This window comes from Hyperolius riggenbachi, chromosome 7 (assembly GCF_040937935.1).
Source record: "Hyperolius riggenbachi isolate aHypRig1 chromosome 7, aHypRig1.pri, whole genome shotgun sequence".
NCBI classification, from domain to species: domain Eukaryota; kingdom Metazoa; phylum Chordata; class Amphibia; order Anura; family Hyperoliidae; genus Hyperolius; species Hyperolius riggenbachi.
The window spans coordinates 118,792,592-118,819,693 of NC_090652.1; the positions used below are offsets into that span (position 1 = coordinate 118,792,592).

The 27,102-nt window shown below is 43.1% G+C and overlaps 1 protein-coding gene across 3 annotated transcripts in view; it reads left to right on the forward strand.

Moving 5' to 3' along the window:
* LMTK2 (lemur tyrosine kinase 2) overlaps positions 1 to 26,888 on the forward strand; it is a 212,486-nt gene extending 185,598 nt beyond the window's left edge. Inside the window, exons 14-16 of one of the 3 annotated variants that reach the window (XR_011022726.1) lie at positions 3,679 to 4,005; positions 24,501 to 24,591; positions 26,818 to 26,888. Coding sequence is in view for 1 of the 3 variants with exons in the window: in XM_068244571.1 (XP_068100672.1) it covers positions 3,679 to 3,707 (29 nt within the window). In the remaining 2 variants the exon portion in view is untranslated. Of the gene's footprint in view, positions 1 to 3,678; positions 7,545 to 24,500; positions 24,592 to 26,817 lie in introns of those variants that run through there. The other 2 variants (XR_011022727.1, XM_068244571.1) reach the window with 2 other exon arrangements.
* The last annotated feature ends 214 nt before the right edge of the window (positions 26,889 to 27,102 follow it).

The following is a 27,102-nucleotide window of genomic DNA, read 5'->3' on the forward strand; positions in this document are numbered from 1 at the left end:
GTGGAACTGTGGAACTTGTTGCTGAAGTTAATGTTTAGCTGCTGTAATATGTAAGAAAAACATTCAAGCACCAGAAGCTATTTAAAGGACTCCTGAGGGGAAAAATAAAAGCAATCTACTTACCTGGGGCTTCTTCCAGCCCCTAGAAGTCTTGTGGGCCTCTCGCCGCAGCTCCGGTGCTCCCCGCTTGCTGACTTGGCGCTTCTGCACATGCGGCGCGTATATGTCATCAGGTGCGTATTGCACAGTACGTGCCTGGTGATGTGGGTGCGTTCGCCCGTGCATGCACAGAAGCAATGACCCGACGATGAGTCGGCAAGCTTTACAGGTGGACAGTGGAGACCACTGGAGCTGCGGCGAGGTACCCAAAAGACTTCTAGGGGCTGGAAGATTCCCCAAGTAAGTAAAGATTGCTTTTATTTTTCTCCTTGGGCGTCCTTTAAGAAGGTTAGTTATGGATTATCGTTTCCTTGCCTTACCTTTAGATCTTTTTTTTTTTCTTTTTTTTAAATAACTAATATATTTTCTAATGTGTTAAGGATAAGACATTTTAAATAATATACATCTGTACACACTGCTGCGTTTGTGCTGCGTTTTTAAAATCGCATGTATTTTTTTAATTGCAAGGTCTTTTAAAAACAAAAAAAATCATGAAAATCGTGATGACCTGTACACACTGGTGCGGTGCGATTTTTCTATTTTCATGAAAGCTTTGCGATTAAAAAAATCGCATGCGATTTTTTTTTTAATCGCAGCGCAAGCGCAGCAGTGTGTACAGGCCCTTAGTGTGATTTAAACTTTGACACAGCTAGGCTGTCCTCACACTGTCCTCACTCTGTGCTTGTTGCACACGTGTTATCTGTGTGAACTGCAATAGGCATTGTGCCTGTTATAACATGCCCATTAAATCAAAGGCTGCATACAGCCATGATTTGTTACAACTCAGCTGTGAACAGGCCCATAGAATTCAAACACTTTCATTCCAGCGCAGGAGATTTGGGCGCAGCCGGTGCCACCGTAGCCCGTAATAGGAATTACAGCTATAGCTGCACACAGCGAGTAACTTCAGCGCCGTCAGAAGACTGAGCTAAACTTACTTATAAAACACTATAATTCGCCCTCCAGCAATTGCCGGAAGCTAAATTATTTCATTCCCCATCATCCATGGCGGCCTGGAGGGGGAATAGTATTTATCGTCACCGGGTACAGTACAGGAGCAGGATCAGCCTGTGCCCAAGTCTCCCGGCGGCGATTCTTCTTGTACGCCATAGAATTGTATGGGCAGTGAGTTGATATACAGAATTCTGCAGCACAACCATGGATGGCTCTAGACTTTTTGCTGCCTGAAGCAATACATTGTGAGAACACTTAGAGCAGGTGAGTGAAGCGGCACCACTCCTCTAGGGAGGGGGAGATGGGGAGTGCGAGGAGGAGGACATTTGGGGAGGGGAGCCGCCTGTTGTTGCCCTATAATTGTTGCAGCCCTGAAGCATGTGATTCACGTTACTTCATTTTCTCTGCTACTGCCCCGCCCACCTCATCTTGGTGGCTGCCCACACAGCTTAGAATATCAAAAACTTCAAAAATTACGATTACCAAATTTCTGATCTATCTTACACCATTCAGTTTTCTGTAAAATTAACACGTTTTTTTACCATGGCCAACTGAAAACAATTTATATTTTAAAAAATAAATAAATAAATAAAACAAGAAACTGGAAAATTTGATCACATTCCTCAATCGAAAAAATAAATAAATGTACCATTCAAATTTTCTATGCAGCCAATCAGTTTATTGAAAAACAGGAACCCAAACGGTTTGTTGTATTATCTGTGGCCACCTTTAAAGAGAGAAGAGCCTCAAGATCCACTTTACTTCAGGGGTCTGTCAGGCTAATAATTTGAGTTAAACAGGAGGAGAGCACAGAGGGGTGACCTCGCCTGTGTGGTAATGCCATGCTGTCCAGTCAGTACACTAGAGATGAGCAACAATAAATCTCTGTTAAATGTAGTGGGTAGAAGTGAGATTATCTAGATACGTGGATTAAAAAAGGGTGGTGCAGTAATTTGGGCTCTGGGGAAAGATGCTAGTAGACTTGTAGGTTTATCAATAATCAATCAATGTAAGGGCCCTTTTCCACTAGAGCGTTTGCGATTGCTTAATCCCAAAACCGCAAACTGCTAGTGATTTTAAAATCGCTACAGTTTGCTTTTTAACATAGGAATCGCGGTAGGTAATTTCCACTACCGCGATTCGTTTTTTACTCGATCGCGCTGCGGAACGATTTTTGCCGCGATTTTGCTATGCAGTGCATAGCATAGCAAAATCGCAAACGTTGGGAAATCGCCTTGAAATTTTGTACATTTGCTGGATCGCAATCGCTAGCGTTCAGCGTGAACGCTAGCGACTGCTAGTGGAAAAGGGCCCTAAGAGAAGAGAACACAGAGAACAAGGACAGTGATAGCCGCTGAAGGAAAAACTGGGCCAATCCTCAGTCACAAATGTAGAATAGTAAAAATCAAAATGTAATTCCCAGCGCTATGCGGCACAGTTTTTAGCTGTGTGAATCAAAACCAATGCAAACTGATATTAGTACCGTTAGCCCTTTTAAGGCAAGGAGTCCGTTTTCTACTAAACACCAAAAGATGTGCCAGGCGGACCTAATGAATGACAAAATTTGTCCAGTCTATAGCAAGAGTATCTGATCCTGGTGTAAATATTGATATGGATGAAGCTCATCAGGCGTCCTGTATGTGAACTTTGGAGTTTAGTGTAGATGACTGGAGGTGAGTAGATCAGGGGTGAAGGCCAAAGTGTCAATACTCTACTAATGAGCAGTAGCTAATTGCGATAGAAAAATCTGTAATTTTTAACATAATTTACTATTGCATCAGGGCCCGTTTCCACTATCGAGAATCAGCATGTGTTGTCCACATGCGGATTCGCATAGCCAATACAAGTGGATGGCCCTGTTTCCACTTGTCAGTAATCCTGAGCGTTTTTCTGTGCGGTAGAAATCGGCACGGAAGAGCTGTCAGACTTCGCACACCGCTATGCGAATCGGTGCTAATGTATTTAATAGGGAAATCGCATGCGGTTTTGGCATGTGTATTTTACCGCGATTTCGCATAGAAACTAATGTTAAATCACACAGGCAGTGACATGGTTAAAATCGCATAAATACTAACCTATGAGAAATCGCGGTAAAATACGCACGCGGAATCGCACATGCGATTTCATCAGCGGCGATACCGCACAAGTGGAAACGGGCCCTCACTCTTACCTCTTCAAACACTAGCCCTCCCTCTATCATTGCCTAATATTAACCTACCGCATACGCTGCAGTCCTACTGCAAAATCTGTGCCACCTTTTCCGCCAATATCTGCACTGAGCAGCTCCATCTAACAAACTAACCACTGGGTGCCGCTGTAGCCACAATTAGCATCTCGGTCAATGCAGCGCCTGTTTACAGCCCAGCTACCAGTGCACAAATCACCCTACTTCCATCTAGACTGCACTTTAACATCTATGTGCTGTATAAAGCAAAGAGATTGTGACACATTTGAATACTATGGTGGGCAAGACTGTTCTCATGCGTTTTACTGAAATTATCAGACAATCTGTGAAGTTCAGCTGTATAAAAATATAATGTGAGATGGTCCTGTTTCACTTTGCAGGTAGCAGTGAGGATGGTGAAAAAGACTGACACTTTACCTTATGAACAAGTGCTACTGTTTGCTATGCGGATGACACATACGCGCCATGAATTCATCCGAAGAGACGTCTGATCATGTACAGCTTGAGGCCTGTAACAGCAACAAGATGTGCAGACTGTGTAAATTACTCATGTGCAATCCACGTCTTCATTTCCCTTAATCTACTGCCATGCCCAGAGACCCCAGCGCTCATGCTCTGCCCATGGAATATAAGGACCGCAGTCAGTCCACACTGTAGAGATCATAGATGTAAAGTAGTATCTAGTACAATGACCCTTGTACATACAGGTATATATATGTATATCTCTGTTTCCGTGCTAATGTAATGAAGAGAACTCTTATTGTGTATCAATTGATGTTTAAAACACTATGTATTGATTATTGCACTGTAATATTTCCTGCATATCTCTGTACAGAAGATTTTTAAAGGGGGTAAACACTGCTTGCTATAAATTTTATCTGTTCATTTTGTGATTGATATATATATATTTTTTTTTCTTTGCATTGTAGATTGTGAATGAGGCTGCTCCTGAGACGTCTAATCTCAGTATCTGATATGCTGTATTTTTTTTTTCCATGTTGCTGTTTTCTCTGAAAATGAAAATATATTTCTTTTTTCAGAGATTTGGGATGTACTTTGCACATACGGTATGACAATGTGTGCATCCACTCCTCGGTATGTGGAATAGTGCTAATATTTTGTAACTGGTTGTTCTAGACGTGGCTTTAGATAATCCACGGTTCTGTGGCTTTTTTGGGCCTTAAGTCCTGCTGTGTTTGGAATCTATAACAATTCATAAATAGATTACAGTGCTTTGCTTTGTCCAGTATAGACGGCTGTAATTTTGTAACAGGCATTGACACTTTAGTTGTGAAAACTTTAGTTTTATTATTTAGAAAAAAACAAACAAATCAGGAAGAGCAGCTAAAGTTTTCAGATAGTGGTGTAGAAGAGAATTTTCCTATGTTTTTTTTTTTTTATTTTATTGCCCACTAAATGCCCATGGGAGACTTCAGCTACTTCCTGTCCTGATGGGAGCAGAACCTCCTGTTTCCCCTTGTCTACTTTCTGTACTTGCATGTAGAAGATCCACTAAGGAGCAAGCAGAAACTATCTGTTGTGGATCTCTCCTGAAGCCAGGAACATTAAAAGTATTCCCAAGAGAGCCCTTAGTGATATCGGTAGAGGGCCTGAGGGATCGTCTACATAAGGGCATGATTGGGCACACTGTAAACTCTCCACTATATCTACGTATAAAATAATTTCATAAAGCAGCCCGAGTTGTTCCATCTTGTATTGCAATGGCTATACATTGTTGTATGCACGTTTTCATGGAAGTGCTAGGAAACGGAGTTGGATGTCATAAGCACGGATTCTACAAGGAGCTTGTGGAAGATTTGATAAAGGTACAGAAATAAAATAAGAGGGAGAGAGAAGAGGTGTAAACTAGTTCTTAGCAGGCACTGAAAGCTAATGCAACATAGAGTGCACCTACTAATGTTTGAGCACATTCCGCTCAGTGCAGTCATGATTTAATAGTTTATAAACTGGCAATCCAATAAACTGTCAGCCATTCTCTATAAGAAGCCATATTACCTTCACTGTCCACACCAGCTTATCTGTCATTCTAAACTGGCCATATGCAAACCCATTCTAAATCTGTTTGATCAGCATGTTTATAGCCCGAATCCTTATCGGTTGCCTGGGTGTTCAGGAACGTATTTAGCTCAGTGCCAAAAATTGAAATGACCGGTTGTCTGGACAAAATTTATCAGGCAGGTTGCACAATGTCACAGCAGGATATAAAATACCGGTACATTTGTTTGTAGGAGTGTTGATGTCATTATTGGGTTACTCATTCTGTTAATGAATTGGATTGTAAAATGCATGGTTAGCATTAGAGATGGGCTTTCCCTGGCAAACACCAGATTTGTAATCAGGAAGGGATATTTAAAAAAAAGAAAAGCAACAGAAGGTTGGCATGCTTCTTCTAGACTTCTCTCTTCTCCTCTCTAGCTGCGCCAAATAGTGGTCAAGCCTAGTCCTGTAGTGCAAGTGCTGTCCAATTTTATGGGCAAGGGGGGGTGTCTAGCTCCAGATTTTTCTTCTGGAGGGGGCAGAGCATCTATGTCCTTGCGTTTGGAGGGGTGGAGCCAAGCACAAACAAAAGGCAGGCCTACCAGAGGGGGCCTGACAAAAATTAGCCTAGACAGTGGCCACATCCAGCCCAGTTGGACAGCCCTGCTCTAGTACAACCCTGGCCACTTCTAAAGCACGTTGTGGCACAATCTTACACTGGCCTTCAGCAGCCATTAATCATCTCACTTGCAAACTGTATACTCTCGTTTATCTTTCTGTATCCTAAGTATTATATGTTCTTCTAAATGACCAGTGCACTTTAACTCCTCATTGAAGTGACTCTGAAATATACCTTACTAATCGAAAGTGAGCATATGAAGATATGATTCATAATCAAACACTGGCTTCAGTGAAAACTGTATGAAAATATATATAGATATATATAGAGAGAGAGACCTATTCACATATATATATATATATAGATAGATATATATAGACTTTTCAAGCATCACTGCTGCTTCTTTAGCATATGGATGGCTTCATTCATCAAGGGGTTACACCTGCCCCAGTCTCTACAACCACTAGAAATGCAGACCTTTAGTTATTGTATAAACCTGTGATTGTATTCCTCCCATGTCCATTATATGTAATGTGCTGTCTCTTGTCAGCATACTAGTCAAATTGTAGCTGCAGAGGTGATTAAGACAATGAGAACTATGCTTTGTACTGCCCAGAAGGAAATATTGCTATTGGTCAATGCAATGCATGCTAGGGCCATGCTCACAATATGCACTAGGTTACCTTTATGCAGACTGCAGTAACATGAGTCATTTTTTACAGCGAATATTTATGAACGTTCATCCACTGGTTGTTTTTATATATATTTTTTTAACTACATGATGTGATCAGACTGCAGGCATGCAAGTGAGTGCTCTTTTGTGTAAAATAATGCTTCTCTTCGGACACATTTTAAGATTTAAAATTATAGCTGTAATATTCACACAGTAGACACATCTCCCTCTTATATCCGTGCCCTCATTCACTCAGCTGGTGGAAACGCCACCTTATGTGCTAATTAGTGTTCTGGAAATATCTTACTACCTGCTGTTTGGGGTGTAGTGCATGGTATGCCCATTCCTGCCCAGGCTGTGCTAATATGTAGCTGGACATGTCATGCCTCTGAAGTGCCCACCACCACCACTTCCTAAGTACAGTATAGTCTGATTCCAGCCCAGCTACTCTGCTCGCCCTCAGGTTGTTTATAGCTAATGGAGAAGGTTAATGAGATGGCAATAATGCCGTTCCTGATTCTGATTGGCACAGTTTCAAGATGCATCAAATTTGCACCCGTGCCACGATCATTAACATTCTCATGATTGTGTCTCAAAACTGACCTCATGCCCATTTGTACTGCCTAGTCTGTCCCTGCCCTGCTCCAGACTTTGTTCCACTTCCTGTGTGCCATCACTCTTGCCCAGGCTCATCAGGCTTCTGCCCAGAGCCTGGGCTTCATAAGGTTCAGGGACAGACTCAAAGTGCGTCTGAAAACTACATAATGGACATTATTCATTTTCTCAAGAGATAATCTCTGCAATCTCCCCCCCCCCCCCCTTATTTTTTCTAGTGGTTAAAGAGAACCCGAGGTGGGTCACAGCCACCCTGCTGACAAACAGCTTGTCAGAGCTGGCTGTGTTTATCTCTATAGTGTCAGTCTGCTGCTCTCCCCGCCTCCTGCAGAACTCCAGTCCCCGCCTGCATCCCTTCCCTCCCTGCTGATTGGAGGGAAGGGACGGGGGCAGGGACCAGAGCTATACAGGAGGCGGGGGAGCAGCTGAAACTGACACTACAGATGTAAACACAGCCTCACAGCATGGCTGTGATTTATGAGGGATTGCAGAGTGCAGGGGGACCTTAGTGGGGTTTGGGATAGCAACAGAGGCTGGGCTGTATAGGCAGATCCAGCCTCTGTATGCAGATAACATTCTTTAAACACACCTCGGGTTCTCTTTAAGCATCTTTTCATCCAGTTTTATTTTGTCATGGGAACATGGTGGAGGCCTTATTAAAATGCAGTTTCTCTAAATACTTGCTTAACTTGAAGCCTGTATGTTACACAAAACTTTGCCCCCCCAAACACTTTCCCCATATACATGGCCCCCTCTCCACTCCAGACTACTAGTGCTTAGATGATAGAACTTAATTCTCCAAGTGATGCAGCTTTTGTGTTAGGGACAGGAAAAATAAGCAGAGGGAAGGGATGAGTCGTTGGTGTTTAATATCCTTACTGCCATCTTAAAGGACAACTAAAGTGAAAATAATATGGAGGCTGCCATATTTATTTCCCTTTTAAACAATACCAATTGCCTGGCAGCCCTGCTGATCTATTTGGCAGTAGTGTCTGAATAATACCAGAATACAAGTATGCAGCTAATCTTGTCAGATCTGACAATGACAGAAACCTCTGATCTGCATATGCCTGTTCAGGGTCTAAGCTAGATGTATTAGAGGCAGAGGATCAGCAGCATAGCCTGGCAACTGGTATTGCTTAAAAATAAATATGGGAGCCTCCATATCCCTCTTGCTTCAGTTGTCTTTTAAAAACCCTTTCAGTCAATTTATTTAGAGGCTTGCAATTGCTCCAGGCTAATTTTAGCACATTTTTTATTTTTGTTACATTTCCCTGCTTCTAATTAGTACTGCTGTAATGTGTATTTATGGCCACTTGTCACTAGGGGACAGTGTGAGACAATAACAGAGGACTTCTGCTTTCAGTTTCTGTATTTTCTGCTAGTAGTGATCAAGGCATTCCATGAATTTACAGCACGACGAGTTCTGCCGACTGAGGTCAAAAGCCGTGCACTTATCTCAAACGGGATAATGCCATGAAAGCTGCTAATGGGTTAAAGCAACTCTGTAGTCAATCTGTGCATATGAATCCACTGTTCTATCCAGAGCCAAGAAGTGTTTAATGAAAAGACAGCTGCATGTTCTGAATCTAATTTGTTCTTCCTGTCTTCTTCAGCTACACGAAATAATCAGCAAAAACGACACCGATGTGATCACATTCACCTTCTTTCCGGCTTACTCATACTGTCTACTCTCCCATGAGTTCAGACATCAGAGCAGCCTGCAGAGGCACCTAGACAGCATGAGTAAGCAAGGAGCAGCTGAAGAATGATCACATGGGAATCCGCAATTCAACTAAGCTGCTGCTAACTAGTGCTGTGGTTACAATGCACATCTCTTGAGGCTGTTCACTGCAAGAAAGACACTGGTCTCCTTAAACACGCCTGTCTCAGGATAAAGCAGTGGTTGTCTGCACACAGGCTCACTAGAGTCATTTTATAGACATTTGATGTCATATAGAGCAGAGCTGCGAACGTGGTATGCACAATCCTCTATACCAAAGAGGACGGGGAGGCGGTTGGTTTTGCCTAGAGATTGATCTTAAAGGGGAACTGAAGAAAGAAGTGTACGGAGGCTGCCATATTTATTTCCTTTTAAACAATACGAGTTGCCCGGCAGCCCTGCTATTATTTGGCTGCAGTAGTGTCCTGAATAACACCAGAAACAAGCATGCAGCTAATATTGTCAGATCTGACAATGTCAGAAACACCTGATCTGCTGAATGCTTGTTCAGGGTCTATGGGTAACAGTATTAGAGGTAGAGGATCAGGACAGCAAGGCAACTGGTATGGCTTAAAAGGGAATAAATATGCTAGCTTCTATATCCTTCTCACTTCAGTTGTCCTTTAAGGATATAGACCTAATGTTGCTTTGCCATGCAAGACACTGCACTGCAGTATACATTAATGTGCACTGGTCAGTGCTGTCCCATTCAGTGTATAATAACAAGGTCAGTGCTGTTTTGAATGGCAGTGTGATTGCCATGCAGTGTGGTTTAATGCACAGCACCCATAAACTCCTACTGGTAAGGAGCCCTTAAAGGTCACATGAAGTGAGAAGGAATGCCATATTTATTCCCTTTGAAACAATACCAGTTGACTGGCTGTCCCGCTGATCCATTGCCTCCAGCACCAGCCATAGATCCCGGAAAAGCATGCCGATCGGATGTTTCTGACAAATATATCTAGATTAGCCGTATTCTTGTTTCAGGTGTTTGATTCAGACACTACTGATGCTCAATGATCAGCAGGACTGCCAAGCAACAAAAAAAAAAATATGGTAGCCTCCATATACCTCCTGCTTCAGCTTCCATTTAAGTGTATGTGCTGAAAATGCATAGAAATCGTTAATTTTTAGCAACGTTATTGTTTTGGATGGTTTAATAGTTTCCCCTTTCAGAAAATAGAAGTTATACTTAGATGTATTTAGTAGTGAAAGAAAACCTATTGATATTCTGAGGAGAACAAACATTAAAGATCATTGCATCATTTGATTATATCTACTAACTAACCAGAACCTTCTCGATAAATCGCACTCCACATGTGATTTGTTAGCATTTTTGTATGTGCTCAGCTATATTTATTTTTCTGATTAAAATAACTCTTGAAATTGCTGCAAGTCTGGTCTTCCGTTTCCGCTGTGATGTTGGCAGACTTTCTTGCTGTTCTGTGATTGGTTGTTGTACCCCTGAAGTTCAGTGAAAAAAGCTATGCTTCTTATATAGCAGGCAGCATGTCTGATCTTTACCAGTTGTGTGAGGAGCTGACTTATCCGGGGAGAACCTGCATGTGTTTGAAGAAACCATTTACGAACAGCGTAGTAAAATAGTATATATTTTTTTTTGTCTTAACATGTTAGCTTGTAGTAGGTTTTTGATGAGCAGTAGCAGGCCTGAGAACAATGAGGTAATTACTGCTCTTCCACCTGTTTTCACAAATGTCCTCCATTAAGTCAATAGCGGTCTTTGCTTTTTGACCATTGCACTGATGATACTTTACAGCGTTTTCTTGTAAACCCTTCTGCTTACTACATATATGCTCTGTCTGTCAGTATTCATGTTTTTCTTGGCTGATTATATTCTTGTTCACTTAGTGTACATTGTTGCAGTAGTCTTACAAAGCGCTAATGTACTCATATTGATGTGTACTTAAAATGCCCTAAATCTGGATCCTCATCAGTAATGCAATATATTTGCGTTATTTTAACCCCTAATTAAAAAAAAGTGTATAAACCCCCCCCCCCCCTAAGTACAGTATAGGTACAGCAAAAGTGTTCCTATACCGACAGAAGACACATTGTAGTGTGTACTGTTTAGGGCCAGATCACACTAGGCCCACTGCCAGACTGTTTCCCAGAGCAGACAGCAGCAAGACCACTGGATTTGCAGATCAGACCCCATGCTTTTCTGTGGAAAACTGTGAAGCAGTTAACATGCCTTATAACATCTGAAGGCTCATAAATGTCCGATTGGTGTGAAACTTAACGATTGTAGATTGTCAGGATGACACTGCAGCATGAGCACTGTACAAATACGTGTCTCAGTTGTAGCAGAGAACGTACTGTTCAATGCAGAGAGGAGGAGGGGTGATGGGGTGGAGCACAAAGGAGCCGCTTCCAGCATTTGGGCGAAGCAAAAAGACAAAACACTTGTTGCTTGCTCCTCAATGTTTAGAGATCTACCATGCGAAATGATGTTGGGAGCAGTTGTACATGCTAGTTTCTTGGCCGCGACAGCACCCTAATGGCTGCCACAGCTGATTTCCCTCTACTGTGTGTACAAGGCTTAAAGTGAGTCTGAAGTGTAAATAAAAGAAAAAACATACCCGAGAGGAAAGGCTTCTAGGTCCTATAAAGCCTTCCCATTCCTCCTACGGTCCCTGCGTTCCAGCGCTATGTCCCCTGTTAGCAGTCTCCAACTGATGGATCAGAGACTCCTCACTGCCGGAGGCTTCGGCTCACAAAGATGGCCGCTCTGTACTGCAGACCACTAATGACTTGTTTTTGTAATTTAAACAGTGGTAATAAGTTTTAGAGCATAATTACGGTAAATTCCCTAATGCAAGTATATTGCATAATTGATTAGGGTCTTATTCAAAGCAATTTTAAGCACACAAATATGAGTACAGAAACCTTTTTGAAGTGTTGACCTACCTGAAGGAGATGTCTTCTCTCTGAGTAACTCGATCTGCTGACGCATTACAAGGGCTCATCACCCAGACTGACTGTCCGAGAGTCTGCGGCAGAGCCAGGAACTCGGACATGGAGATCTTGCCACTCAGACATGAAAATAACAGTTGATTATACAAGCCACCAGTGTCCACCCAGAACAGGTATCTGTCTCACAGAACTTACCATATAAGCACTACCTTGTACTGAATATCCAGTATGTGCACAAGTATTGCATGTGCGGGAATGTCTATGAATCATGGGTAGGGTATTTGGATGCTTGTATCTTGCCTTAAATCAAGTGTGCATAACATTAGCTTATCCAAAAACACACACAAAATAATGCTACAATGATTTTGATTTAAGGAAATATGAAAAATGGTTTACAATTGTGGTAGTTTCTGCATAAAAATGTAAACTTGAACTACAATTACTGCTGATTATGTTGCCTTGCACAGCGACTGTATATACACACGAATGATGTATGTACAATCCGCTATGAATGAGGAGCTTGTAGGCTGGGAATTTTTTTTTCTTGTAAATTGAAAAGTATATAAGGTGTATGGCAATATCTTCCTGGGTCAATATCCAGTTCTTAATGGTCTTTAAATGGTGTACATTTTTTTAATTTGTAAAATTTTTACTGTACATTTGATGATCATGCATAGTGTGATTCAAACTGCTTGTAATTTAAAACACTATTTAATATTCAGAATAAAAATTATATATTTATATATCTCTTGCTTCAAGTGTGTTATTTACCTCTTAAAGCGTTAATTCGATTTTTACATGTGACATTTTTCTGTGTTGAACCTTATTGGTGAGAATAATTGATGGATAATATATGGTGGCATACAGGTAAATTGACAGCGGCCTTATTATTTGTTGTCATAGTAGTATTTGAAGTTCATTTTAAACTCTTAAAGTGGACCTGAGCTCTTGCACAGGACAGAAGTAAGACCTAGAAAAATGCACCCTGTATGTATTTAGAGAGTTTAGCCTGTTTAATTCCCCCCTCATCTGTGACTAATCACAAGTTGTAATTTGATCTGTCGGCTGACTGCCCCGGTAGAGCAGCTAATTTCGAAACACAGGATGTTAATACTATGTTTGCATTTGTGAAAGCAGGAAGTAGACACTGAAGATTTTATTGCAGGATTTGTATCAGCTGTAGCAAAGATGTTTTTCTTTAAAGGTTATTATGCTGTTGCTTATCTTTTAGAGCAGGAGGGTAGTGTAGATTTAAAGGGGCACTACAGCGAAAAATTGTAAAATTTAAAATATGTGCAAACATATACAAATAAGAAGTACCGTATATTCCGGCGTATAAGACTGGGCGTATAAGATGACCCCCCAACTTTTCCAGTTAAAATGTTGTTTGGCATATACTCACTGTATAAGACTACCCCTCTTCCAACGCACACTAAATAAAAATTGAAATTTTTTTTTCATATACTGGTGCTATACAGTATATGAACAGATACCTGTATGTGGTACCCAGTATATAACAGTATACAGGCGATTGACTGGTTGGATTGGTCAACTCTCCCTCTCCCTAAGTGGATTGGTCAGCTCTCCTTGTCTACCTGTTTATCAGAGCGGTATGGAAGAATAGATCACGCTGTGCCCATAAAACACGCCTCTTTCACTGGCCCACCCTTGTATCCCATTTACCTCCCTCTCTGCCTCTCAGATCTCGCACATGTACACCAGCGCCGCTTCACTACAGTCCTCAGCAGCGAGATCTGAGAGTCGATAACGGGATAGGGCGTATCCCCCGGCATCAATGATACCCGGTGTATAAGACGACCCCTGACTTTTCAGAAGATTTTCAAGGGTTAAAAAGTAGTCTTATACGCCAGAATATACTGTACATTTTTTTCCAGAGTGAAATGAGCCATAAATTACTTTTCTCCTATAATGCTGTCACTTACAGTAGGCAGTAGAAATGTGACAGAACTGACAGGTTTTGTACTAGTCCATCTCTTCATAGGGGATTCTCAGCAAGGCGGTTTTCTCCCATTCATCAGCTGGGACACCCTCTGGAGGATTGGTCCCCGCCCAATCCTGGGGAAACACAAGAACAAGTATAAAAAGCTCCCGCCCTCCCTTCATCCCCAGTTTTATTTGTGTTTCCGCCCGAGGAACACACGGACAAATGCAGCTCCCATTTGTTGTTTTATAGCCTCACCGGAGGGTGAGTGCTTAATCCGGCGGTAGTACCTGTGTTTGCGGGGGGAGTCTCAGGAAGGAGAGAGTCCCTGTAGCGCAGGCTGCCGCCATCACTGCTGAACGCCCACGTGTGGAATTGGGCTTTTCAGCTTCCGCCTTCCTCCTGCGTGAGCCACTTCCTTTGAATTTATTGGCCGGCGCGCTTAGGTCACTTCCGGTGACGTCAGAAGAGGCGGACCGGAAGGCGCAAGGAAATTCCGCATTTAAGCTCTTCTGGGGCGTGCGGGCGGCGGCAAGATGGAGGGACAGAATCGAAATGCTGCTGCTGCCGCCGCTACCACGGCTGCCACTGTTCCAGCAACAGGCCAAGGCACTTCTGTTCCCACTGCCTCCTCGAATGCTGCAGCTCCTGACACTAAGCCTCAGCAGACGGATGGTGTGGTGAGTGGGAGAGTACTCTCCCTTTTGATACTTCCAGTTGATCTATTATGTTGAGTTTTTAACTGGGTTGTATGTGTTTCTCTCTCTCTCTCTCTCTCTCTCTCTCTCTCTCTCTCTCTCTCTCTCTCTCTCTCTCTCCCCTTGTTTATGCAGGCTAGAGTGGAGTCTGGGTCTTCTTCCTCTAGTACTAGATCCAGATCAAAAAAATGCTGTCAGTGTTTAGTTAAACTTTCATCTAGTTATACTAAAGCACTTTGTCAGTCATGTATAGATGCAGTCATTACTGCAGAATCCTCTTCCATTTTTAAAAATATTATGCAATCTGTTAAAAAGATATGGATGAGACTCTTGGAAAATTTAAAGAATCTCTTTTTTCTGACTATCCTATACCAGGTCCCTCTTCAGCTCCAGGTCCCTCGACAGTACTCATTGATCCTCCTGTTAACCCTTCTGTCCCTATTCCTGTCCCGGTCTCCAATTCGGTTCAGGGGGCACTAAATGTGGATCTCTTAGGGGAAGAGGGGGAGGAGGATTTGGAGGGTAGAGGAGATGTGTCAGACATGGAAGAAGGGGAGAATGCTCCTTCTGAGGAGGAGTCCGATAGCGATTTAAAGAAAGCAGCCAGGTTCCGTTTTAGTACTGAAGAAACAAGTGAATTACTAAAAGCAGTTTATTCCACTGAACAGATTCCTGAGGTTCAAAAGGAGCTTACAGCTCAGGACCAGGTTTATTCAGGTTTGGCCCAACAATCGGGTCGAGTGTTTCCTTTCCATCAATCTCTTAAGGACATTATAAAGTCACAATGGCAGGAGCCGGAGCGCAAATTATTTATTCCCAAATCTGCAAAAAGGAAATTTCCCTTTTCCTCTTCTGACATTGATGAATTTACTAAATGCCCAAAATTAGATTGGATTGACAATTTAATTTCTCATGTGAAAGCAGGTTTGGATTTAAACACTTATGTCAAGTCTCTTCCGGTGGTCTTGAAGTCGGTAGCCTTTTTAGCGGATGCAGCGGTGGAGCTTGTGCGCATTTCTGCACGTACTACCGCTTTAGTAAACTCTGCGCGAAGGGCTCTCTGGCTCAAGACCTGGGATGAAGATTTGACTTCTAAAAATAAATTATGTGCAGTTCCCTTTGAGGGTAATTTATTATTTGGGAAAGAATTGGATAATATACTTTCTAGGTCTGCAGAGAAGGGGAAGCAATTTCCTAATGAACGCAAATCATTTAAAGCTAATAAACCAGAGTTGTTTAGGAAGCCTTTACAGAGCCAGGTCAAACAGCCAGCCCAGCAGCGGAAATGGTCCTTTCCAGCTGGTAGAGGGCGCGGGGGATTTGCGCTTGCGAAACCAACCGACCCTAAAGGGAGTAAATGACAAATTGCCGGTGGGGGGGAGACTTCTTTATTTTCTGTCCTGGGAAAAAATCAATCCCGATCCATTTATTTTAAAGATTATAAAAGACGGGTATCGTCAACAATTTTTTGTTCCTCCTCCCCCCAGAGTATTTGTAAACAAATTTCCAAAGGATCCGCGCAAGGCTCAGGGCCTTCTTACGGAAATACAGAAACTGATTGCAAAGGAAGTGGTCATTCCAGTACCTCAAAGCCAGGAGTTTCAGGGGTACTACTCCCATGTTTTTTTGGTGACCAAAACCAACGGGGAATTCAGATTCATTCTAAATTTGAAGTCTCTGAACCCCTTTTTAGTTTACAAAAAATTCAGAATGGAAAACATTTTTTCAGTGAGGGCACTACTTCAGGGGGGCGAATATTTCGCGTCAATAGATTTACAGGACGCTTACCTCCACATTCCGATTGCAAAATCTCGTCAGAAATTTCTCAGGTTTGCAATTCGAATGAGGGATCGTGCGTGTCATTACCAGTTTCAGGCCCTGCCATTTGGAATAGCGTCAGCCCCGCGTATCTTCACAAAGGTACTAGCGGAAATAATGAAGGTGTTAAGGAATCAGGGGGTAAGCATTATTCTCTACCTGGACGATCTCCTTATTATTTCCAAGACAGAGACGGACCTCAGAGCCCACAGAGACATGGTCGTGGAGGTTCTCCCTCGGATGGGATGGATCATAAACTACCCCAAGTCAAATTTGGAACCCTCTCAGTCGATTGTGTTTCTGGGGTATGTGATCGATTCCATGCAGGAGAGGATCTTTCTGACTCCGGGGAAAGTAGAGAAATTGCAAAGGGGGGTCAGGGAGTTACTCCTACTCCAGGAGGTGACAATAAGAGAAGTTATGAGGATCTTAGGTCTCATGACAGCATCCATTCTGGCAGTAACTTGGGCTCATTTTCACTCCCGAGTTCTCCAAAATTGGTTATTGGAGGTATGGGACAAGACCCAGGAGTCTTTGGACTTGCAGGTTCAGGTGCCAGCACAGGTGAAAGGAAGTTTTCACTGGTGGCTTCAACCACGGAATCTAACACAGGGCAGAGTATCGAAACAGATAGACCCTATAAGAATGCACACAGACGCCAGTGCCTGGGGATGGGGGGCGACGACGATGGGCCAACATTCCCAGGCGAGGTGGTCCAGGTTGATGGCCAAAAAATCTTCCAACTTCAGAGAACTCTCAGCAGTGAAGGAGGCGCTGGTGGCTTTTCAGGACTTGATTCGACTCAATCATGTCTTGATTTTCTCGGACAATATTTCGACGGTAGCATATCTCAACTATCTCTGAGTCTTTCTCGTCTGGCAACGGAAATTTTTATTTGGGCAGAGGTCAATCATGTGAAGGGGTCTCTCAATATCGATGCGGACTTTTTGAGCCGCCACGAAATCGACCATGCCGAATGGGAACTAAACCAGGAGGTTTTTCTTTGGGTCACAGAAAGATTGGGTGTCCCAGACATCGATCTTTTTGCCTCACCAGTCAATACCAAGATTCCTCAATATTTTTCTCTTCACAGAAATGCGAGTTCTCTGGGGTTGGACGCGCTGTCGGTCCCATGGACGTTCAATCTGGGATATGCATATCCACCCCTCAAATTAATTCCTCATGTCTTGGACAAACTTCAAAGAGAGAAAGTAAGTCTCATACTCATAGCGCCTGTGTGGCCCAAAAGAGTCTGGTTCTCCACTCTACTTCGGTTGTCAGTTCAAACTCCTCTGAATCTTCCAGTCAGGCCAGACCTTCTACGTCAGGGACCGCTTTTTCATCCCAAGCCGGAACTTTTCAATCTGGCGGCCTGGATCCTGAAAGGATGATTTTAAGGAGTAAAGGAGTTTCAGACAAAACCATTGACACCTTATTAAAGTGCAGAAAACCGATCACTCACAAGATCTATAGGAAAGTTTGGAAAGTGTATACATCTTGGTGTAATACACATAGTCGGAATCAAAATGAGACCGGGACTGTTCTCGATTTCTTACAGGAGGGCCTTGAAATAAATTTGGCCTTAAGTACTTTGAAGGTGCAGTGTTCGGCTGTATCAGCTCTTAGACAGACCCTTGGCACAGGGAAAATTGCTCAAAGATTTTTTTCGGGCAGTTCAGAGATCAACGCCTCTCAAACAAAAGGTGGTCCCTCAGTGGGACTTGTCACTAGTTCTCAATGTTCTCTCTGGTTCCCCCTTTGAACCTATTGAAGAGATTGATCTAAAATTTTTGACGTTTAAAGTGGCCTTTTTAGTCGCCATCACCTCAGCTAGAAGGTTGGGCGATCTACAGGCTTTGTCTATTAAGGACCCGTTTTTGACTATTTTCCCAGACAAGATTGTTTTACGTCTGGACCCAAATTACCTACCAAAGGTATCTACTGATTTTCATAGATCCCAGAACATTGTACTTCCCTCGTTTTGTGAGAATCCTTCCTGTGCTAGGGAACAGGAGTTTCACTGTCTGGATGTTAGGAGAGCCCTTCTATCCTATCTAGCTAGAACTAGAGAATTTAGGAAATCCTCTCATTTTTTTGTTTTATTTATGGGGAAGAATAAGGGACAACAAGCTTTGAAACAAACTATTGCTAAGTGGATATGCGAGACTATTTCTCTAGCGTATAAGACTTCAGACTCCACTCCACCAACCAACCTAAGGGCACATTCCACTCGATCAATGGCAACGTCATGGGCGGAGAGAGCGGGTGCTACGGTCCAGCAGATATGTCAAGCGGCAACTTGGGCGAGTTCTTCCACTTTCGTCAAACATTACAGGGTGGATGTTCTGTCGCAGCAGGATTTGTCGTTTGGCAGGAAAGTGCTTCAGGCTGTAGTCCCTCCCTAGGTGGGTGTTTTTTACTTGTGTATCCCTCCAGAGGGTGTCCCAGCTGATGAATGGGAGAAAGAACCAGTTAGTCTTACCGGTAACGGTGTTTCTGTTCAGCAGCTGGGACACCGTCTACTACCCTACCCTATTCTGTCGCATTTCCTTGTACCTATCTCTTCTTGTATTTATATAGTGGGTCACTGGGAGGTGCTTCGCTCTTCCTTTTTTCTCCTTAGTGTTCGGGCTTGTTACTTTTTTATGCACTGGGGATGAAGGGAGGGCGGGAGCTTTTTATACTTGTTCTTGTGTTTCCCCAGGATTGGGCGGGGACCAATCCTCCAGAGGGTGTCCCAGCTGCTGAACAGAAACACCGTTACCGGTAAGACTAACTGGTGCTATTCTTTATCAAGATATTCCTAAAAAAGGATTTAAACAATGATGCTGGCCAGCTTCCCTGCTCCCTACACAGTTTTATGGCAGTTGGACAGAGCAACTGCCATTCACTAAGCGCTTTTGAAAATAAATATATCCCTGAGAATCTCCTATAAAGAGATGGACTAGTCCAAACCCTGTCACTTCTGTCAGATTTCTACTACCTACTGTAAGTGACAGCACCATAGGAGAAAAGTAATTGTCTCATTTTACTCTGGAAAAAATGTACTTATTTGTATATGTTTTACATATTTTTTAAATGTTAGTTTTTCGCCATAGTGCCCCTTTATGGTCCACTTTAACAGAAATGACATACAGTATTTATGTATACTAAACAGACCCTTTTTGAGGTGAATGTTAATAAAGTTGTATGGAACTCAACAATTCCTCTTTGCTCTAAAAGTTTTACAGCATTAAATCTACTACCACAAAAAAAAATTGTAGCAGAACAGCAAACAAACAGTTAAACATAGCACTTTGTTCTTCAGTGGAAAGCTCCTTGCTTCAGTGAGCAGCTTCTGGCCGCATCCGCAGAGGTGTTAACATTAGCTGTTTACATTCCTTTGTAATATACTGTACTGAGCAGAGAAGTGATCACTAGATAGATTTTAATATATAAATACAGCAGCTATGCAATAAAATGCAATGGCAGCTTATAGAGCTGATAAATTGTACTTTGGGAATTTATAATTTGTAGATAGACATTACTTGTACGCAAAAGCAAATATAACTGCACGGGTAATAAAAAGTAGGACAACACATTTTATTGAATGTTGTCAGTTTTATCCCACTTGAAAATGTACCTTTCCTTTTCAGTATGCATTGTTTTCCAGACATAACAGAAGATTCAAAGTATGCTTCCTTGCAACCATGATAACTGCGCCATTTGGTGTACAAAAATGTACAAATTCTCATTTTTGAACTTGTAAAATTGGAAAAGTCCTAAGAATTTATTTATTTTTTTGCACTGAGTGTTTTTCAATTATATGCTTAGGGGTTTGTATAAATCGAGAATAGTTTCCTATGTTGGGAGAAGTGTTTAGGGCTTAAGTTGTTTATTTGTAGACACGCACTTCTCATTACCTCAATTTAAAGCTGAGAATGTCACAGGTAGTTTTGGTTGCAGTTCGAATTCGGGAGATTGAATTTAGAAACCTCGAGTCTCCTGCCCTCCACATTTCAGCACCCAAGGAAATGGACAGGGTCACGAGGAGTCCACTTACTTGTGGTTCATGCCTCGCTTCATGTGACTGTCCACTTTATCGGGTGCTGAAGAGGTTAACTGGTGAATTCGGGTTTATGAATTGTTTCCCGAATTCCAACACTAGTCACAGGCGGCTTGTCTGGTAAAAGCCATCCAATCTATTTCATCACTCCTGCAGAATAACTGCTTCAGTTCTTATAAGTGAGAGAAATTCCTAGGCATTTTATAAGTGCAGTTAATGCACTTCAGCCAGTCTAGCTAATTGATGCTATTATGTAGGTGATACATGTTGAAGTGCCTGGCTGAGGTTGTGCTGATTTGGCAACACTGAGGCACACACACAAGATAACAGTATTGTATATTTATTATAATATAGATATAACAATGGATCATTGGACTCTCAATTTGCATAACCACTCCCACTTATTCACACTCACAGGAAATGTTTTTCACTTCCATTTTGTATGTGTATAAATACCTGTATACAATGTTATTACAATTGTCTGCCTGAGGAAACAATGGTGTCGGTGTGGTGTCCAATTGTGCTGCCTTGAGGATTGCCCTGCCACGCCATAGCAGTATCCTAATCTCCCATAGGTGCTCGAAATCACATGACATATTACATGGACATTTCACACATGTGCAGTCTCTGTAATTTTGAGCTGTGCATGAGCAGAGCTGTTTACTTATACAGACTGTCATATTTTTACTTTTTCACGAGGAAGTGGATGGCGAGGGGGGGGGGGGGGGGGTCGCGGGAGTGGATAGACCCAAACTTTGCCCACGGAGTAACCTCCTTTGGCATAGGCGCTTAGCCCTGCCAGGCTACCCCCCTCAAATGCCAAACTGTTTCAATTAGCCCCTAAAGGCTGTGGGGCTCTAAAGAGTGGCATGTAGGCTGCCTGGGTTCTGCTCTACAGACCCTACAATTGACCCCTGGCATGCTTCGTTCCAGAGATATCGGGGGTGCAAAGTGCCCTCAACCTTAGTCTATGGCAGCACTGCAGAAGCACAATCTGAGCAGCGCTGTGTCCGATTGTGCTGCTGACACTTCTGCCGTGCATACTTGGTTAACGTCTTTTCTTCACAGAACACAGATTGCAGCTACACAATCCTTTGGTCCACAGTTGTTTGTATACAGTGGGCCTCTGAGGAAGCGGCTTTTGGCCGTGAAACACGTGTCGGGCAGTCTTTTATGCAATTTGGAACTCTGAAATTGTACCCATACGACTTGTCCGCAGCTTTGAAGATATTTTGATTGAAGAATAAACAGAGAAACTGTTCATATAAAACCCCACATTCTTTTGTCTGGTGGAGATTGGGCTCTATTCACAATACTTCTCATACATTACTTATTTATCACCTAATTAATAAAAAGAACCTTTCAGCACATTTACAAGCAAAAAAAATCAAGTTAGTTGTAAGTAAGCAGTAAGTTGTTCCTGATTAACTGCATTTCAATATTACTTTTCTTACCTTAATTATATTATATTTTTTCTCTTTGCGAGCTTAAAGAGAACCTGAGGCGGGGTTCTTCCATGGCAATCCCCATACAGAGGCTAGGTCTGCCTATAGAGCCCAGCCTCTGTTGCTATATAGCTTCTCCCAAAGCCCCCCCTGTGCGCTGCAAGACCCCATAAAACACAGCTGCGCTATGCGGCTGTGTTTACCTCACTAACTTCAGTCTCGGCTGCTCCCCCGCCTCCTGAATCGCTCTGGTCCCTGCCCGCGTCCCTTCCCTCCAATCAGCGGGGAGGGAAGGGACGTGGGCGGGGACCGGAGTGATTCAGGAGGCGGGGGAGCGGCGAGACTGGCATTAGTGAGATAAACACAGCTGGCTGCGACATGCTGCGTGTCGCCAGAGCAGCTGTGTTTTATGGGGTCTGACAGCGCGCAGGGGGGGCTTTGGGGAAAGCTATATAGCAACAGAGGCTGGGCTCTATAGGCAGACCCAGCCTCTGTATGGGGATTGCCATGGAAGAACCCCACCTCAGGTTCTCTTTAAAAATGTAACACAAAGTGAAAACATAGTAAAACAGGTGAAAAAGTTTTGTGAATCAAGCCCATTGTTTGTTGCATACTCAGTTAACTCTGGTCTCTGGAGAATGAGGAAGTAATGTTGCACGTCTGCCATGGAGGGCAGCATTGAGGCAGCACAATCAGACATTACACCGTTCCTTTGTGAAATGCGTTGTAGCAATACAACTTGACTAATAATCTTAACCATCACCACTTCACTGGTGTCACTTCTTCTGACCTCCCTGCAATGGTTCCTGCTTAGCTGCCACATGCACTCATTGCAGCCCATGCTGAGACCACGGTGACCAATCAGCCTCGGAGGAATGGTCCTGCTGCGGCCTCCAGAGATGCAGAGTCCAGTGGCACTGTAGGGGGGAAAAAGCCCCTCAGCTTGTTCACCTGTACAGGCACACCCGCATCAGAGGAGGTGAGACCTGCCCACCAGTGAGTTTTAAGTCTGATTGTTGTATTGTGTGCGCTCTTTGTTTTTGAGGTGGACCAGAACGCTTGCACAGGACAGGTGGAAAACCTAGAGAAATGCACCCAGTATGTATTTAGAGAGTTTAGCATGTCTAGTGTTCCTTCATTTGTGACTGATCACAACTGTAATTTGATCTCAGCTGTGTCAGCCCAGGAATCTCATCTGCCATGGCAGGGTAGCTAATTTGTAAACACAGGATATTAACAGTATATCTGCTTCCATGAATAAAGTAGACACTTTGCAGATTTATTGCAGGATTTGTATCAGCTGTAACGGAAATGTTTTTGTGTAAAAGTTATGCGGTTACGTATGTTTTAGAGCGTAGGGGAAGTTCTGAGTTCAGGTCCGCTTTAAAGGGACCCTGAGCAGTATCTGTACTTGGGGCTTCCTCCAGCCCACCGTCCCCCGGCGTCGTCCTGGCTCCTCTCCTGGTCCTGCTGGCAACTTCATTACCGGCGACACCTGGGCCGAGCGTCAGCCCAACACTTCCTGAACGGTGACGCTCCGCATCATCATGGTGGCCGACGTGACACTCCTCCTCATGCGTAGTTCAGATTTAGAAAACCATGCAGGACTGTCACGTCGGCCGCCGTGATGACGTGGAGCGTCACCGTTCAGAAAATTAGGTCGACCCTCGACCCGGGTGTCGCCGGTAAAGAAGTCACCATCAGGACCAGGAGAGGAGGAGCTAGGATGCCGCCGATGGTCCTAGCGCCCTTTGGTGGGCTGGAGGAAGCCCCAGGTAAGTACCGATTTTTTCATTTTTATCTACTGTTCGGGGTCCCTTTAAGGTCAGTGAGAGGAGCATTTTTTAAGGATTTTGAGTATGCAAAGCACATATAGAGTTGGCCATTACCAGCACAGCACCAATAAGGCATTGATGCTGCAGTTGGAGAGCCCCTCTAGCCCCTCAAGGGGGCCCGGCGCAGGTACAACTAGGGATGGTAAATGAAATGAAAATCGTTCCAAGTTGATGCAGGATTATGCAAATTTATGCAGCTTGAAAGTGGATGGCACCGAACATGGCCGTCAAGGTGAAATTTCATTGGTCCATTTTTAAACTTGCCTGTATTTGCATTCAAAATTAGAATAATTTTTCATTAACTTGGAATAGTTTGCATCTTATTGCTCATTCCTAGTTACAGTACAACCTGTGCATTTCCAATAGATATGCCACTGGGAACACCTGTGCTGCATTGTGGCTCAGGGTCAATGGCTCAGAAATGATTGAAACCTGATGATTGCTGTAACAGCCAGGCAAGTAGAATCTTTCCACAGTAGCTCAACAAAACGTACTTCCATTTTTCCAAGCTGCCATTTCAAGCTTTGTTACACTCCATAGTTTGTATAAATCAGAAAGAAAGCTCCCCACCTCCCTCCCATCCACAGGTATAGTATATACAAATAAACTAAATGGGTGGCGATGTAGATATAAGGTATTGATGGGTAGAGAGAGGTTACATATATGAAGTCAAATTCCACATCTGCTCTACAATGATTTAAGACATGCCACAATTACTCTGTAATACTCTTTAATTCCCTGTAATAGAGATGTGTATTTATGTTTATATATTATCGAGAGTGAGATATTTAGCTGTTTTTTTCCTTGCATGATTGTTACGAGTCTTATGTACCTTCACTTCTCTTATCTCTGTGCAGCAGTTTGGCAGCAGAATGCAGATTCCAGAACTTTAGTGACAAATATTGGGCTACTGACAGCTTGCCAGATGTGATAGGGTGTGCTATATAGGTAAGGAGAGCCAGCGTCCTTGATTTTTCTGCTCTAGGACATATAAATATGCATTTTGGCCATTCATTTTTGAGATAATCCGATAACAAACATTGATTGTGTGATCATGCCTCGTGGTGAGACTTTTTAGTTCTGATTTTATCTTTACTTTGCAGGTAAAAGGGGCTTATGACTTTAATTGTACTGAAATGCACAGATCGGCCAAAACATTAAAACAACCTGCTTAATATTTTGTAGGTCCCCCATTCGTGCCCCTGGGGGTTACTTACCTCATGAGGGGAAAGCCTCTGGATCCCATCAAGGCTTCCCCCATCCTCCTCTGTCCCATAGTGGTCGCGCTGTGCCCCCCCGAACAGTGAGTGAAAATAGCTGATCCCAATCGGGTCCACTCTACTGCGCAGGCGCAAGTCTTCTGCCCAGTAGAGTGGACCCGACTGGGATCTGCTATTTCCACCTTATCCCGAGTTGTGAGCAGCTACTGTGCCTGCGCTGTAGCCGGGGAAGGTAAATATTGCAGGCACCACAGCCTGACAAATTGTCGGCTGTGGCTTCAAAGGGGCCCAGCGAGACGGGGGAAGCCCTGATGGGATCCAGAGTCTTCTGCCTTCCCCTTCCCGAGGTAAGTATCCCCAGAGGCCCTTTTTTTTGTTACAGGGTCTTTTTTTTTTTTTTTAATTGTACAATTTTAAATGCATGTGTATGCATACATATAAGAATACCAGAGTAAAATGCGGTATACATTTCTTTTTCCTTTGGTGGCTGTTACTGCAGGGAGCGCACTTGTATGTTTCAGCACTCCTCATAGGGGATTCTCAGGAATTTAATACAATTAAAATGATAGAGAGCGCTCCCCAACCTAATTTGCTGTACACAAAATAGTAGAGATATATTAGACAGTGGCTTGCTGCATATAGTAAATATTACATCATAATACCCTTCAATACATAAATAACATAATTATACTGTATATGCGCTACCATACTTGGCCAAATAAAAAAGTCCTGATAAAACGTAGAATTCCGTGGCTCAAATGGATCCCATTCATTCAATAACTGCACCTCGAGAAAACCGAGGAACAAAAAACATTCATAGCATAGTCTGTATAAAAACTACACCACCATCACCAGACAGGACTCCTCATAAGGATAGGTGTAGTTTAAAGGGACAACCAGATGCTTTGGAGTGAACCACCACCACCTGGAATCCTGAGTCACCTGATGTGGTAGCTGCCCTGACCCATAGAAAGCACCACAAGCTCCAACAGGTATCCCCTGGCAATACCGCTCCGTTTTGTGAGTAGGACTGCTTTTAATCTTAATAAAATACGCCGGAAGTCCTCTTAGTTCTAGGATTATTGTTGGAGTGAATTATCCGGGCAGGAAGCGCCTTCTTTGCATAAGCTCTGATTGCTGTCAGCATATTAGGACAGCCAGTGCATCAGGTGAGCCTGGACCCTGGGGGTGACGAGCACGGGTTGAGGGTGGTAAACCATTAACACACGGTGGTTATATCCTGGTGGTGCTATCATTGGGGAGGGATCCTTGCTAAATTAAGATGGTTGCAAAATTATATTATTATGGTTGTTTCCCACTATGCTTCTGCGAGTGTGAAGATCTGAAAACGGAGCTGTATTGCCAGGGGATACCTGTTGGAGCTTGTGGTGCTGTCTGTGGGTCAGGGCAGCTACCACATCAGGTGACTCAGGATTCCAGGTGGTGGTGGTTCACACCAAAGCATCTGGTTGTCCCTTTAAACTACACCTATCCTTATGAGGAGTCCTGTCTGGTGATGGTGGTGTAGTTTTTATACAGACTACGCTATGAATGTTTTTTGTTTCTCTGTTTTCTCGAGGTGCAGTTATTGAATGAATGGGATCCATTTGAGCCACGGAATTCTACGTTTTATCAGGACTTTTTTATTTGGCTAAGTATGGTAACGCATATATAATTGTTATTTATGATTCTCAGGAATTATTTTACTTTCACAAGTGCTTCCTGGACAGCAGTGGCACAATCCAGCTAGCAGAATGATGTGCAGCAAGGAGGCAAGCTTACTGGCATCTTTATAGCGGTTCTTTCCTGTGAGTGCTTTTGAATAAAGTAAGAGAAACTTGAAGATTAACGCATATTATTATAATGTCTGTGCTCCCTGCCTTAAGCAGTTTATCTTTCCACCCACCATCTCCCATAATCTAACATAGGTAGCATGTTCTGTTTTTTTTTTCAGATTTAACCACTTCGTCCACAGGTCAGTAGATATACGTCCTCTGGGACTTCATCTAAGCCACAGGTCAGTAGATATACGTCTTGTAGCAGAAGCAGTGCTGTGCAGGATTGGGCTTGCTCCTGTGCACATTTCTGGCACTATTTGATGCAGGACTAATTGGTGAATGGGAATATAAGTTTCCTGAGCTAATGAGATTGATTTTTACTATTAAAAATACTTGTATTTTCTCATTTCATAGTGAAAAACACACTTTGTAGCACTATTTCAGAATCAAATATCTTCACC